General features: G+C 54.0%; 3 protein-coding genes across 3 annotated transcripts; 1 reads left to right on the top strand and 2 right to left on the bottom strand.

Moving 5' to 3' along the window:
* Positions 1 to 3285: 3285 nt before the first annotated feature.
* MYCGRDRAFT_71165 (uncharacterized protein) lies at positions 3286 to 7319 on the bottom strand (the record flags this gene model as incomplete). The annotated part of the gene is made up of 8 exons (XM_003852952.1): positions 3286 to 5098; positions 5146 to 5478; positions 5531 to 5886; positions 5947 to 6103; positions 6154 to 6589; positions 6646 to 6754; positions 6810 to 6974; positions 7032 to 7319. 8 exons carry the CDS (start codon positions 7317 to 7319, stop codon positions 3286 to 3288), a joined length of 3657 nt encoding a protein of 1218 aa, XP_003853000.1.
* An 855-nt stretch (positions 7320 to 8174) lies between these two features.
* CPC2403 (condensin complex component SMC1) lies at positions 8175 to 12215 on the bottom strand (the record flags this gene model as incomplete). The annotated part of the gene is made up of 1 exon (XM_003852951.1): positions 8175 to 12215. The coding sequence occupies one exon, from the start codon at positions 12213 to 12215 to the stop codon at positions 8175 to 8177; it is 4041 nt and encodes a 1346-aa protein (XP_003852999.1).
* Positions 12216 to 12513: 298 nt separating this feature from the next.
* Positions 12514 to 14343, top strand: MYCGRDRAFT_58046 (uncharacterized protein; the record flags this gene model as incomplete). Its single annotated transcript, XM_003853362.1, has 4 exons — positions 12514 to 12635; positions 12736 to 13467; positions 13519 to 13746; positions 13794 to 14343. Coding segments are annotated over 3 exons (1392 nt in total), but the record flags the coding sequence as incomplete, so codon positions are not given.
* Positions 14344 to 15037: the final 694 nt, after the last annotated feature.

The following is a 15037-nucleotide window of genomic DNA, read 5'->3' as shown; positions in this document are numbered from 1 at the left end:
TTCTCAAAATTGCCTGACACGGGGTTGTATAAGCTTTCGCGTTAGATCGTCCGCTGCCCGAATGCAGGTACAAACCTTGTCCATTGCCCGTCACAAAGGACAAGGACCGTGGTCGCTGGCGACATCTCTCGATGGATGCATGGACGACAGTTCCTCGTGGTCTTGTATTGAAGACAGCCGTCATCTCGTTCGACAGGCTATAAATCAGTTGATGTACACACTCCCCTCCACTGCGATCCAGCCGTTTGACGTCGACAGAAATGGCAATCGCCGACGACGCCACACGCCATACCGTACCAGACTTCGGCTGTCTTCAACGGCGTCGACGTAGCTTCCTTCTTCGGATCGTCTCCGAAGGGTGGACCCACCAATGGTCACCTGAAGCCATGTCGACTTCACCAAGAAGAATCTCAACCACATTATTTCTGCACATGGCGAAAGCAGACAGGACGGCTGCATGGAGGAGTGATTGCAGGTGTCATAGACTGTCACTCTGTGCCTTGCGTCTGGATGGTAAGCGAGGCGTTCTAGCGAGGCGTTCTGGCGAGGTTTTCGTGCGCTGGCTTTCATGCGAACCGTCGGAGCATTGTGCCACCCCATCATCGAGGCGATAATTGTCTCATTTTGCTGACGTCTCATCGACCACGCAGACCATCTGTTTTGCAGTCACTGTCCCGCCCTCGAGCTTGACCACTATGTGCCACGAGTGTGTACGTGGCGGTGACTCTTGGTCCTTCGCAGTGCTCGATTCTCCCAGCTTCCCGCAAGCTCGCTTTCGATACCGGCGATCGGGCGCTCCAGACTGCGAATGCCAAGTGGCGGTAGAATTGCGAAGGGGTCGCTCCCCGGGGTCGGACACGAGTCGTGGGTCGAGCTGATGCCGTGCATATCATGGTGTGTTATCAATGATGTGCCGACACGCCTGTCATCATCAGCACGGACACGTTGAAATGAATATGAGGACCCGGAGCCCTGGAGCAGTATGATGCAAGCAATGAGCGCTGAGTATCTCTGAGGAAAATTGTTCGTTGATGAATATACCGTTTAGCATCTGTACCAAGGCAGAGCTGGAGGTAACAAGGTTTGATATGGCGGGGTATATTTTCTGCTTCAGCTTCACTCCTCACGACCATCGTATCGCACAAAATCTTTGGGCCTGATACACAACTCACGCCTTCGCCGCAGTCCATATCAGCGACCTTCCATCATGACAGACCTCCTCTCCCTCCCCGTGGAGCTCGTCTGCCGCGTCGCAGAGTTCATGCCGCCATCCTCCCACCTTGACTTCGCTTGCACGTGTAGTCACCTCAAGGCCTCTCTTCGGGACATTCTCAGGCGTCACCATCGAGCACATCATCAGGCCAGAGTCTCCTCCGACGTGTTGCCGTCGAGTGTACCAGAGTTGCTGAGAGCGGTCATTGCAGACCCGATTGTGGCGTGGCATGTTCGCGAGGTGGAGTATGCAACGAGGCACTGCACTTGAAAGGAGATTGTGCTGATCTCTCCCACATGTGGTGGACTAGTCGAGCGAAGTGGGAGGACTGGAGGCCTCTCAAGTTGATGCGTGAGGGAGAGGGAGACCGGGAGCGATATCATGATGTGGAGCCTCAAGGTGAGGTTGAGGCTACTCTCTGTTGCGGAGCCTCACGTGCGCAACTATCACATGGGAAGTGGGATGCGTGAGAGCACGAGAGATGGAATTACCGAAGGCGATCACGGATTCATGAAATTGCTCATCCTCCTCCTCTGCCCGAGGCTTGACAGCGTCAAGTACATTCGCGGGTCCTTTGTCCCACGCCGACCACAAAATTGAGATCCTGTTGGCAATAGCAGCCTAGCATGGCTATGTCTAATCATCTGGTACTATAGCAATCAAGCAAAGGTTCTCTGGCCGGCCGGTTTGGAGACACTCAGAAGCATTGCAATCGGCGTCGAATCCTGTACTTGGCTAGACGGAGAAGAGAGACGGGACGACAAATACCACGCAGTGGTCTTTGCGAGATTACTCAATTTACCAGGCCTTGACTCGATTTACTTTCGAGCGATCGACGAGAACTGCGACTTTCCCGTTGAACATGAGTACAACAAGTTCGTGGAGGGTTGCTCTCCAGTGCGTCGAATCTTTCTGGATGAAATCTCTCACAACGATCCCGGATCCAGGATGCGCACCATGAAGGCCTGCAAGAACGAGGTCCGTTGAACAGTCCAGATGTTGTCTCCTAGGCTGACCATCCTCGCAGTTGACCCACGTTGCCCTCCGTTCCAGTTCACTACTGGACGTAGAGAGCACCATCGGGCACGCGCAGGACATCATCCCGCAATTCCAGAGTGTGATGCTCTACGCTCCCTAATTCTCGAATTCGTCATACTATCGCCTGGAAGAGCTCGACGGGTACTATCCGACTGACAGTAAGAGTGGTCTACGACAAATCTCAACAACGATCGAGGACATCATCTTTGATACCGGTGACCGCGATATTTGGATCCAAACGAATGGCGTTCAAGGCGTCAGTCGTGCATCTGTTATTGAGAGCTTGGCACCCCAATTCGTCATTCCCTGTTTTCCGAGACCGATGGAGGTTCTCATCATCACCGAAAATTTCGATGATCTATGCGGGGAGATTCCACCCGACGAGATGGCCAAGTGGTATAACGAAGGTCTCGCAGCCATGATTAGCTGCAAGAATATCTACGAAGCGGCAGAGATATTTGAAGAGGAGAGACTGAAATTCGAAGAGATGTACGAAAGAGACTTTGCTCGTCGGCTAGCTGACCACGTGGAGGGCGAAGTTCTACTCACCAGAGAGGTGGAAAACTACAACAGACGCGCCCGTCAACCAGTTGCGATCTCCGAGGACGAATACACCTGGCCGAACATGAAGGCCATATACATTGATCCTTGTGTACTATGGCAAGATGACGGCTTACCCGTTGCCCCCAAAACCCATCTCTGGCTCCAAAAAGCGATCAAGGCCGGCATAGAACGCGGCGTCGACGTCAGGACCAGAACCAATGTCAAACCTCTGATCCATCGCGACATCTTTCTCCTCACGCCGCCGAATCCGATGGCTTTGCGGTCGAGTCCGCGGCGAAACATGAATCTTGAAGATCAGGTCTTCGATGTCTTCTCCCGGCAATGGACGACTCGTGGCTGCAACAATTGTGCGCGCTGCGACGATTGCCATGGCCTCTTCCCCGAAGAATTGTGGGACGAGGCGTATCGGACGCCGGAGGACGCACAAGTCCGATGAACACAGCGCCATTTCTCAAACACCAGACTACAAACTAATTATGATGATGATGATAATGCCCATGACCAAAATCCGTCTTGCCCTCCTCCCTCTTCTCCTCCCGGTTGATCTTCGTATTCATCCTCACGAACTCCTTCCGAACAGCCTTTTGAATCCCTCCATCTCCGCCTGCGAATACAATCGCTCCCGGCGGCGCATTCGCCGAATACGACACCTCAATCTCCTCTTTCGTGTACGTACTCCCCGTCTCAATCAGGTACTTCTTCTCCTCCGCAATATCCGACGGCCTCAATCCTCTCTCCACCTTGCCTTCACTCGGCGGCATGATCTCTTTCGGAATCGGAGGGAGAGGCAGGAACGCCCCGCGATCATGCGTGTAAGCACGGAAATGACACTTTAACGTCGTCGGATCGGAGGTCAGGTGCGCGCCGTCTTCGGAGAGGTAGAAGCGGTTATTGTGCGCGGAGATGGGACGGAGGACGCCGGTGCCGGGAGCCCAGGTCATGAGTTGCAGGCCTGTCGCGGCGTGGAGGAGGGCGGTGGAGAAGGAGAGGCTAATTTCGCGGCCGAGACACTCGTGTGAGCCGTAGCCGCCGTTGAGGTAGTTGCGTCGAGGGCGAGTGAGGTCGAAGGTTGATGGATTGGAGTGCAAGTCGGAGTCCATGGCGGCTCCATTGACGCCCATGAGGAGGATTACGGCGTCGCTGGGGGAGTAGGAGACTCCATCGACGGTGACGGGCGACTTGACGACGCGGGCGACCCGGCCGAGCGAGGTCATGCGTTCGGCTTCAAGGATGTATTTCTCCAGCTTATCGTTGAGATCAGGCGCGTTGGAAGATACGAGTGATTGGATCGCGGCGGCATGGCCAGTGGAAGAGGATTGAGTAAGCCAGTAGTACGACTCGGTGAATTGAGAGATTGGACTGCCGATGCCGCCGAGAGCAGAGAGGAAGAGGATCTCGGCGGTTTTGGAGTAGGAGTTGCCAGCGGCGAGGAGTTGTCTCGCCGTGTTGATTCCGTGCCAGCGAAGGCTGTTGGCCTTGGGTGGATGATCTGCGGAAGATCCGGTCAGATACCCGATCGCTTTCGAGACCAGACCGCCGTCGCTGCTGCCGGTGACGAGCTTCAGATGTGCCACGACGCGAGTGCGTAGCCGGTCTGCAGCTTCGCGAGCTTCACGCCGGCGCCTCCACGCCTGGGCCGGGTCGAAGTTGGCGAATCCCCAAGTACGGAGAGCGAGCAGATCCCTCGTGAGGCCGGCGGCATTATACGTGCCGATGGGATTCTCATCGGTCTTGATGCCCAAGCAGAAGATGTCCGACAGCAACTCCGCCAGGGTAGGGATGGCAACATCACGGACCAGGTCGACTTCGAACTTTGGCTTGCCGTCGAGGAAGTCCTTGCCCATGCTGAACATCTCCGCTTTGATGTGCTTGTCGGCGATGCGGAAGGTCGTTTCGGAAACCAACTTCTTGAAGTCAGGCGACTTGAATAGCAAGCTGTGCATCAGCTTCTTCTGCTCGACGTTCGCTGGTGCATCACCCGACAACATGAAGTGCGAATAGTCATGCCCGTCGTTGAGATCTCTGTACGCCTTGCCCCATGGCACGACAAAGTTGGTGGAGTCCGTCAGGATCTTGCGTGCTGTGCTTGCTTTGGTCACGATCTTGGGCTTTGGAGGGGTTTTGGGATCGTCCTGTGTGAAGTCTCCGATCGTGCCGAGCTCGGTTGCGATTTGAGCGTTCATCTTCTTGGAGAAGAAGGGCTGCATTACGGCGACTGAGTTGAAGGCGAACCAGCCTGGTAGGCCGCGCTGGATGAGCTTGTACATCATTGATCCTCCCATGCTGCGAGAGTTAGTATATCGATGGAAGGAGGTTGATAGGAAACTCACGTCGACAGATCCTGCTGGACTTCAGTAAAGCCCCAGTTGGTCAATGAGGCAGCGGTGTAGTCAATGGTATAATATCTGTCCGAGCGTACGAGAGTGACGGCATCGGAGAAGATGGCTCTTCCGACTGTATATGGCACACAGGCGCCTTGGCCTGGATCCATCCTTGGCTTTCCATCTTCGAGCCACATCGCAGGATACGCCTCGACCAAGTCTGGATGTCCATAGAAGCCGCGAAGAGTGTTGACAATTTCGGGATCCGGGTTGATGTCTTCGAAGGTCTCGTGAGGCTTGAGACCGAAGAACTTGCGGAACTCGTTCAGCGATGCCGTGTTCCTGGCCATGGTGTCAGTGGCTGCGGAAGATGTGGACCAGGAAGGTTGCTTACCATTGTCGAGCTCGGTTGATGCCCATCATCTCAATAGCCCGTAGCGACTTGGGCACATGACGCGGACCAAATCTGCCCGCAGTATCGTCCATGCACTCCTTGAGCACGCGGGCAAGATCAGCATCGGCGAACTTCCCATCAGCGCCTCTCTGCAGTCCTGCAAAAGTTCGCTTGCTTGGGTCTTCGTCAATGGTGCCTTCAAACTTCTGTAGCGCGATGAGGACCTCGCGAGGAGTACATTCCGAGAGAGGCTTCTTCAATTTGGACTCTTTGGCGAAGAACTCCTCGAACCATTTTTCGTCTTTCTGTGAAATGACGCTGTGGAACCGATACATGAGATTGAACTCGGTCGAGACCTATGGTAGAGGCACTGTCAGCGCGGTGCATGGAGGCGACCATGTGATCGATTCAGATACCTGGTTGCCAATGCCTCTTGCGGTCTCAGACTTGAGCGCAGAGCCTGGGATCTCCACTCTCGGATCGAGCGTCCAGGTAGAATCAGAGTGGTGAGTATTCGTCAGAGCACGCAGATAGTCGTGAAGACAGACGTTGATGTAGAGGCCATTGACCACACTAGCAAGAACGATTAGCTTGCATGTCTCACGAGAACGGAGCGTACCTACAGCCTGGCAGTCTGGAACAAGTCCTCATCCTGAGCCTTGGCCGCCATCTTTGGGTCTTCAGCATCAGCAGGCACAGGCTTCAAGTTGAACCGCCCGCCTTCGTTGATCTTCGACAACATGTCTGCTACGAAGTTGTGGTATCGACTGTACAAGACCAGCATGACGTTGACTCCCGGTGGCTGAGCGAGCAGACGTTCCTCGAAGTAGGTGTCGGGCAACAGCTTGCCGCCTTCGAAGGCTCGAATTTTCTTTTGGTCTGCCACGCTATTGCCGTAGAGTGAGGCCAGGTCCAGATAGGAGGATGTGTCGGAAATGTTTGGGTTGGTGTGACTTGAACGGAAGATGTCGTGCGTGATGATGGTTGCGTGGTAGAAGAGCATAGACGAAAGGCCAGCGGGATTCTCTTCGTATTGAGAGTCGTCACGGGCCATCAACGCTGGGCCATTATTAGCTGGGGGATTCCAGTGTGATAGTTCATTGTGGGCCACATACAGTCGAATAGAACGCCAGGATCGGGCCTCGCAGCGTTCAGCTTCTGCTCTGTTCGGATCGATTTCGCGTACGGAGTTTTGGCTGCACCGAGCTGTGGATTAAGGATATTCTGAAGGCTTATGTTAGCACAAGCACCAAAGAGTGCGGGAAAGGCAGTCACATACATTGTAGCTACCGTCTGCTCTACGATACTGGTACTCAGGGCCCTGGAAAGTGAGAGGCGGATGATCGAGGCTGTTCCAGAGACCAGTGATCAGAATGCCAGTCAACTTACGTCGAGCCTTTGAGTTCTGAGGCAGCTTGGTGACCACGGCAATCACTTTCTCCATCTATATAAAGTCAATCTCGCCGACCTCTAGCTTGGACTGTGCTCCCCAAAGGCTTACCATCAGCTCGCGATCATCCACCGGCTGGTGCGTCGCAGCCGTGAACGCAAAGGTCAACAGCGTCTTGATATCGTGAAACGTCGAGTGCACTCCAGCTTTTCGTAGCTCCTTGACGACGTCCACCGCGAGGTGGGCATTGTCCGTGTAATCATCGCCAGGCCTGTACTTCTCGGTCGTGGAGACTTCTGGTGAGGGCGGCTTCTGGGACCAGAGACTGGCTGCTGCTGCAATGGCTCCGAGACCGGCGGCGCCGGCAAACAGAGGATGCTCGGTCAATGGATTGGGCATTTTTTGTTAAACTTGGGATTAATGAACGAAGAGAGAAGAAGGTCCCATAACGGAGATGAGCTTTGCCTTATATCTTCCCTTCGTGGACAGAATTTTCAGCCGTACGTGTCCACGTTGATGTGGCTGCATAACGAATATCTCCTGATCATGTCTGTAGAGCGTTCTGGCCTGATTCCTCATCATGTAGCCAGAGCAATCTGCAGCTGAGCGCAACGCCTCTTCCAGGCATTGCTCGCGATATGTTGCCCTGCAAAACGAGCTGACCGTCATCGGGAACGATCCCATTGGCGTGTTGATGATGGGACCATACGCTATTATGCGCGTATCAGCTAGTCACAGAATGTGAGCGATGGAGTCGATGATATGATGAGGTTAAGGCAAGCCTCAAGCCATATATGCAAGCCATGGCCTGATCTCCATCGGCGACCCCGCGTAGGCGATGGCGTTTCACATAGCTCTCACTGCAGGGTCTAAACATGTTGTAAGAGAGATTGGCTGACTTGCCTAGAAGCACAAATGCAGTGTGGTCGATTCGAGATCGTTATTTGAGGCGGGCGGGGTGAGCGAAGGTCGCTAAGTGGAGGTCTCATGATCGAGGCGCCACTTCTTGGAGTCGAATTAGTGGGACAATTCGCATGTGTAGGCGTACGTATGAGAGTCGCAGTACATACAATGTAGTCGTATGGGTAGGTTAGCAAGACATACAGAACAGTCGCACAGCTAGGCCTCGCTGTTCGACCAATCTTGTCCCTCGGGAAGCAACCCTCAAAGGCCGCGTCGGCTGGTCCGTTTGGCCTGTGAGAAAGTGGTGCACATGTCTTCGCAACAAGATCTCGTGAACACTCTGATTCGACGCTAATACACGCGCTGTCCACTTGCTGGCCAGAGTGGTATTGCAGCATAAAACAGACTTGACTCGCAGCTTGCGGGCATAACCTCGCTTTTGCATTTCCCATGAATCCATCGCAAAAATGCGTCATGAAATCGAACATAACGCCGAAAGGTCCTCTCCATCGTTAGCTTCCCGGTTCTCATCCATCTCATACGGCCTGGTATTTCCGTAGCTGTGATGTTCGTCAGTAAATCTTCTCCACTACGACAATACTTCAAGATGATGCTTACATCCAACGTCAGCGCCCTCGAGCTGTTGATCGCTTGATCCCTCATGACACCCACCAGGGTCTCACTGTTTTGGAACAAACCGGTCTTCAAACTGATCACCACAAATTGCATGCCCGGTCCAGCATGTTCTCGGACGTACTGCGCCAACTGCGTCGTGTTCGCATGATCCAGCGCCGCGTCCACCTCGTCCAGGACAAAGAACGGACTCGGTGCGTACGTGTGCACGGCAAACAGCAGCGCCAACGCGGCCATGGTCTTTTCTCCTCCGGAGAGGTGCTCCATATCACGGAAGCGTTTGAGAGGAGGCATGGCGTGGTACTTGACGCCGGATAGGTAGGGTTCATCCTCATCCTCGACGTCTAGGGAAGCAGAGCCGCCAAGTGGGAAGGACGGTGTCTTGGTGAGTTCGCGGTAGACGGGACCGATCTGCTCGGAGATGTGAGTGAAGGCTTTGTTGAACAGATCCATACGTTTCTGGCGGATGTCGTCAAAGGCTTTGGTGGCGGATTTGGCGGATTTGCGCGCTTCGTTGAATTCTTCTTCTGTCGCCTGGAGCCGGGCGGAGGTTGCGTCAAGGCGGTCGGCGGAGCGCATATTGGGGGCCATCTTGTCGAGAGAGGATTGCAGAGTGTTGATGCGTTCGGAAAGGTTGGCTTCGCATTCTTCGGACGGGTCGTCCTGGAGGTCGTCGTCGAGATTGGCGAAGTCGACATGAATGCCATAGTCTTTAACGCGAGAGAGGGCGGAGGTGCCATCCTCCTCGTCGACGTCCATGGCGTCCTCATCGTCAGCTTCGAGCATGGCGTCTTCAAGCGGGAGCGCATCGATCTTGCGACTGCCGCGTTCCAGTGGAAGCGAGACGTTCTCGACTTTGCATGTTCGCAGAACGCCGTATCGTGCTGTGGCGGCCTTTTGCACATCCGCTTCGAGCGCTGAGATATCTCTGAGTGTCTTCTCCTCGCTCTTACTGCGCTTCTGCAGTTCTCGTCTCGCTTCCTGAACAACCTCGCCGCGCGAGTCGTACTCCTTCTTGAACTCCTCAAGCTGTTCTCGCAATAGGTCGATTTCTGCGTTGAGCTCGTCAAGCTCTCCGCCAATCTCTTCCCGCTCCGCCTGCAAGGAGGCCACTTGATCCTCGTCGCGTTTGCTTGCATCTTTGGTAGCCTTGATCCGGTTATCGCATTGCTGCAGTCGCTGCTTCTCAAGCTCGACTTGATTCGACAGACGAGACAGCTGTTTCTTGAACTCCTGCGTCTTTTCTCGATTCTCCTGCTCGTATGCACCTTGCTGCTTCTCGTAGTCACGGACGTCGCTGTACCCCAGTCGCTGGCAGAATGCAGCGAAGACTTCGTCCTCGACTTCCGCAGCCGCGTCCGTGTGCTCTTCCAAAGATTGACGCAGACTCTCAACACCACGAGCTTGCTTCTCGTACTTGGGCCGGACGTCGGCGAGCTGAGACTTGATATGCTGCAACTCTTTCGACTTGCTCTCGATGTTGCGATCCAAAGCTTTAATCTCGTCTTGATGGTAGGTCCGCTTGGCTTCCAGACCGATAAGCTCTGACCGAAGCTGTTCTTCTTCGGCTTGCTTCCTGTGTCCCTTTGGTAGCGCCTCAATGTCGGCCTTGTAGTTCTCGGCAAGGGTGCGCCAGCTGTCGACTTCGGCGTCTTCGAACCTACGCTTCTTGTCTGATAGACTTGCGCCACCCGTCATGTTTCCTCCCTTGTGGATGACAGTGCCATCGAGAGTGACAGCCTTGGCATCGACGTTTCGTTGGAAGATGAGATTCTTGGCAATGGTAATCGTGTCTGTAACAATTGCGTTGCCACACGCGAAGCCCATTGCTCGCTCGAGGTTGGTGTCAAAGTCGATGGTATCAATACCCAGTCGCATGCCTTGGTGCATGCCGCGGAGATTGGCATTTGGCTGCTTGTGGATGATGGTGTCGAGTGGAATGAATGTGGCCTGTCCTGAGCGTTGATCCTTGAGGTATTGAATGCACTCTCGTGCGGTCTTTTCTGAATCGACGACCACGGAGTCGTAGTGTCGGCCAAGGATGGTGGCAACTGCGGTCTCGTACTTCTTCTGCTTTGGATGACAGAGGAGGCCGAGCTGGCCACGAACGCCGGGGTAGATGCGCTTCAACTGTGAGATCATCTCCCGTTGATTGGCCTCTTTTCGGGATTCCTGTTGCTGGCCTTGAGCTTCTTGCAGCTTGAGAAGTACGGCATGTAGCTTCTCGTCCAACTCCCGTCTTCTCTGGTCTGAGCGGTCGCGGTCACTGATCAAGGCGTTGATGGCGACCTTCTTTTGCTCAAATTCCTTTCCGGTCGCTTTCGCTGTTGCTGCGAGCTCAGCTCTCCGCTGTTGCAAGGTCTGAACCTGCTTTTCCAGATCCGCCTTGAGTGCCTCAGTGCTGTCAACCTGAGACTTGAGCGAGTTGACGGTCTGTTCATCGCTGTTCAGTTCGCGGGTGATGGTCTGGATTTTGCTTTGATCATTCCCTGATCGCTTGAAGACTTCGAGCTTGAGACGGTCGTACTCCTTGCGATCTGCATCGCTCAATGCCCGCCCAGCTTGTTGCTGCTGTGCCTTCCACTCCTTCTCCCATCGACTTTGCGCGGTTTCTACAGCACTCATGTCCTTCTTCATCTTGTCGTAAGATTTCTGAAGCTCCTGGCGTTCCTTTTCAATCCCGGATGTGCGTGCCTGCTGCCTCTGCACGTTTGCATTATGTATGGTCAACTTCTCATCGATGGGTACCAGTGCATTCTCCTTGGCTTCGACCTCCTTCTCCTTGTGCTTGATGCTCCGCTCACATTTGTTCACCTCGCGGCCGGACTTGGCTTGCTCAGATTTCGCCGCCTCCAGCCGGTCTTGGAACTTCTGCACATTACGCCGGAACTCCTTTAACTCTGCTTGGTGCTTCTGGATCTCAGCCGTACTGTCCTCGATGGTACGCTGGAAGTGGAACAACTTCCACAGGACATGCGTAACGACCGCCTCATCCTTCTCGTCTCGTGTCTGCTCATATCTGTCGAGCTCCTCCTTTTGCTGCTGATATTGCTTGATCTCGCCGTTGATGCCGCGACGCTGCTGAAGCTTGTATCCTTGATCTTCATCCGCCTTCTCTTTCTCCACCTTGAGCTTCTCATAGTCTGCTTTGTAATCCAGCGAACCGCTGATCTGCTCGATGAGACGTGTGAGGTCCTTTGGTGATTGCGACGCAATAGCTTCGACATCTCCTTGGAAGACGAGAAAGTTTCGCGCCTTGATGAGGATGTTCTCGGCCTCGAGAGCTTCATTGTACATCTTTGCGCTGACAGATCGATTGTTGATGCGGTATTCAGACGTCCCGGTGGCGGTGATGCTTCGCTTCCATCTCTGCTCCTCACCCGCGTCGTCTTCATATACAGCCATCACCCATGCGGTCTGTGGGTCGTTCCGCTGTGTGCTGGTCTGTGTCGAGACCTCCTCATCGTCCGACGCGCCCGGCTCGGCATCGCCGTTTGGTGCATCTTCCGTCGCTGTACCGTCTGCGTTGATCTTGGCGTGCTTCAACACTCGTCCGCGGTATACCAAATCCTTCAGATGGGTGGATCGAAGATGCGACGATTTAATGCCCAGCACGAAGGAGATGGCGTCCATGGAATTCGATTTGCCTGATCCATTGGGCCCGATGATGGAAGTGAAATAGCTGTCGCCAAATTGCATGACATGATGGCCTTTGTACGACTTGAAGTTGAACAACTCCAGCGCGAGGAGTTTGCCCATCTTATCGGATATTGTCGTTGTGAACGGAAGTGGTGTTTGTTCGAGATCTTGAGAAGACGTGCGAGGGAAAGAACGAACGACGCGTTCGATCGCGTGAGGAATCAGGCAGGAATTGAGGCATCAACAAACCTGGAATCTGGGGAAGATGGAAATGTCCCTGGTCCCGTTCTTGAAGCTCTGACGTCGTGCTGCGATCACTTTGCTTGATTCGCTGTTGTCCCCAAGGCACGCGTTTTGTCCTGCAGTACCATCACACGGCGACCTGACTACCAGACTGCTATGCTGATGAACGCACTGCACTAGTCGTCCGCATCTCCCTGCTGTAAATCGTGGGACCGAACTCCATGCGCCGATAGCTACCTTACCCTAGTGGCTAGATCTTCAACAGAGAGAGAGAACCATCGGTGTGTCCACACTCTTGTAAGCACTCAACATCCCATGGGACATTTGCGTGATCCGTCACGAGCTCCCTTGTCTCAAATGCGACTATGCCAGTCACTTATCAACAACAAATCCGCAGACCTTACTTTCCTGGCCATCGAAGCAGCTACCTGGAGCTCATCCCCGAAGAAGAGATCGAAGCATTTGCGCGACTGGACGATATCGACGCGATACCGAAAAAGCAACCTCACACGTCGATGACTGGCGAACTAGATCAAATGGCGGCGGCCAAGGAGGAGGAGTTGAAGACGCCGGCTGGTGGACTGCAGCCACCAGGTGAAGCAAACGATTACCTCTCTGCCGGAGGTGGATCATACAGTGGGATGAGCACGCCAGGCACACCCGGCCTCACGAGGACAAATAGTAATGGTTCCGATGGAGGATACAGCAGTTTTGACACTTTTGGAGGAGGCGACTACCCTCCGGTGGACCGCTTGACCATGTTCGATATCCTGGAGAACCTGGCACTACCGCAACGATTGGAGAAGATGCAGAACGTGGTTCATGAGAACGCAGAGAAGCTACGCCGGCAAAGACAGAGACTCGCGACAAGAGCCATGTCCAGCAAGAACGTTGTCGTAGACGAGTGGAGGAAGAGAGTGCCTATTGCCCCAGATGAGCAATTACAGAAATACCGCAAGCGGATGCGGACATCGGTGGACCGACTGAACAAGCGTTGGAACGATGCAAAGACGGTATCGCTGATGGAGAAGGTGTCTTTCGTGACGGCAGTGTTGAACATCTTCATCTCGGCATACCTTATGGGTGCTTTCCCGGAGTACTTCCATTATTGGTATACCGTGCAGCTGATGTGAGTTTCGCTGAGAGAGGATGAGTTGGACGAACACTGACCAGTTCACAGCTACTTTGTGCCTCTACGATGGTTCAATTACCACAAGATCGGATTTCACTACTTCCTCGCGGATCTCTGCTATTTCGTCAACATGCTGCTGATATCATCAATCTGGTTCTTCCCACAATCAAAACGACTGCTCATCAGTACATATTGCCTAGCATTCGGCAACAACGCTATCGCTATTGTAATGTGGAGGAACAGCCTTGTGTTTCACAGTCTCGACAAGACCACAACGTGAGTATCTCTAAGTCCATTTCTCTAAACCTCGCTGACATACCCAGCCTCTTCATCCACATCATGCCCTGCGCAACTCTCCACGTCCTCATCCACCTCATCCCCAAACAAATGCAACTCGACCGCTTCCCAGCAATTCACACCATCAAATTCTCCGCGCCAGGCGCTCCCGAACACTACTCCCTCGGCGACATGATCATCTGGGCCACCCTACCCTACGCCGTTTGGCAACTCTCCTACCACTTCATGATAACCGTCCGCAAGCGATCTAAAATCGCCGCTGGCCGTCCCACATCATTCACCTGGCTCCGACGCTCATACCGCGGAAACTTCCTCGGTAAATTCGTCCTCGGCTTCCCAGATCGCTTACAAGAGCCCATCTTCATGTGCATCCAATACTGCTACGCGCTACTCACCATGCTGCCCTGCCCGATTTGGTTCTGGTATCGATGGGCCTCCGCTGGTTTCCTCATCACATGTCTCTCCTGGGCGAGCTGGAACGGCGCGACGTTTTACATTGACGTCTTTGGCAGGAGGATGGAGAAGGAACTGAATAAGCTCAAGGAGGAAGTGGCCAAGATGAGCAAGAGTCCGGAGCTCAATGGCCAGAGCGGCTTGTCGGATATTGGCAGTCCGATGACCAGTCCGACGGGTCCGACGGGTGCCAGTCCGACTGAGGCGGCCACGACGACGCTAGATTTGGGACCTGCGGCGCAGCAGAGTGAGGTGTCACAGGATGGGTTGCATCAGAGAGGGAAGTCGATCGATGCAATTCCTGCGTTAGATGCTGCGACGCCGGGGTCGGAGTTGAAGCAGACTGTGGAAGTGTTGAGTGCGCCGCCTTTGGTGGAGAAGACGAATGGACAAAAGAAGGACGAGTGAAGAGCGCGATGTTTTGGTAGGGCATAGACTGGAACGGGCTTCAGATGTACAGATGTTGAATTCGGGAACATTGAGGAACAGGCAGGGCTGGTTTGCGACGCCTCGAACACCCTTTGCTTGCGGGTCTGCTTTTGGTCGATTCTGGCCGAAGAGATGACCGATGTGGAGCCCTCCGAACAGTAATGTCAAATTTGCTTAGAATCATGGTATGGCAATCCAATCTCGTTCTCGCGCTCACGTCAAAGGTACTGCTTGGCCTCCACGCGGCCTGGGTATCTACACCTGCATCTCTTTCCATGACGCCAACTATGCACAAATGGTCGCTGCAATACATCCCTGGTCCATTAACGCCAGTAAACAACAAGACGCCAACTCCAGCTTCCGCGACATCCAAAAACACCCCTCAAAT

This window comes from Zymoseptoria tritici, chromosome 4 (assembly GCF_000219625.1).
Source record: "Zymoseptoria tritici IPO323 chromosome 4, whole genome shotgun sequence".
Lineage (NCBI taxonomy): Eukaryota > Fungi > Ascomycota > Dothideomycetes > Mycosphaerellales > Mycosphaerellaceae > Zymoseptoria > Zymoseptoria tritici.
The sequence above is the reverse complement of the archived record's forward strand: the minus strand, read 5'-3'. Positions and strand labels throughout refer to the sequence as shown.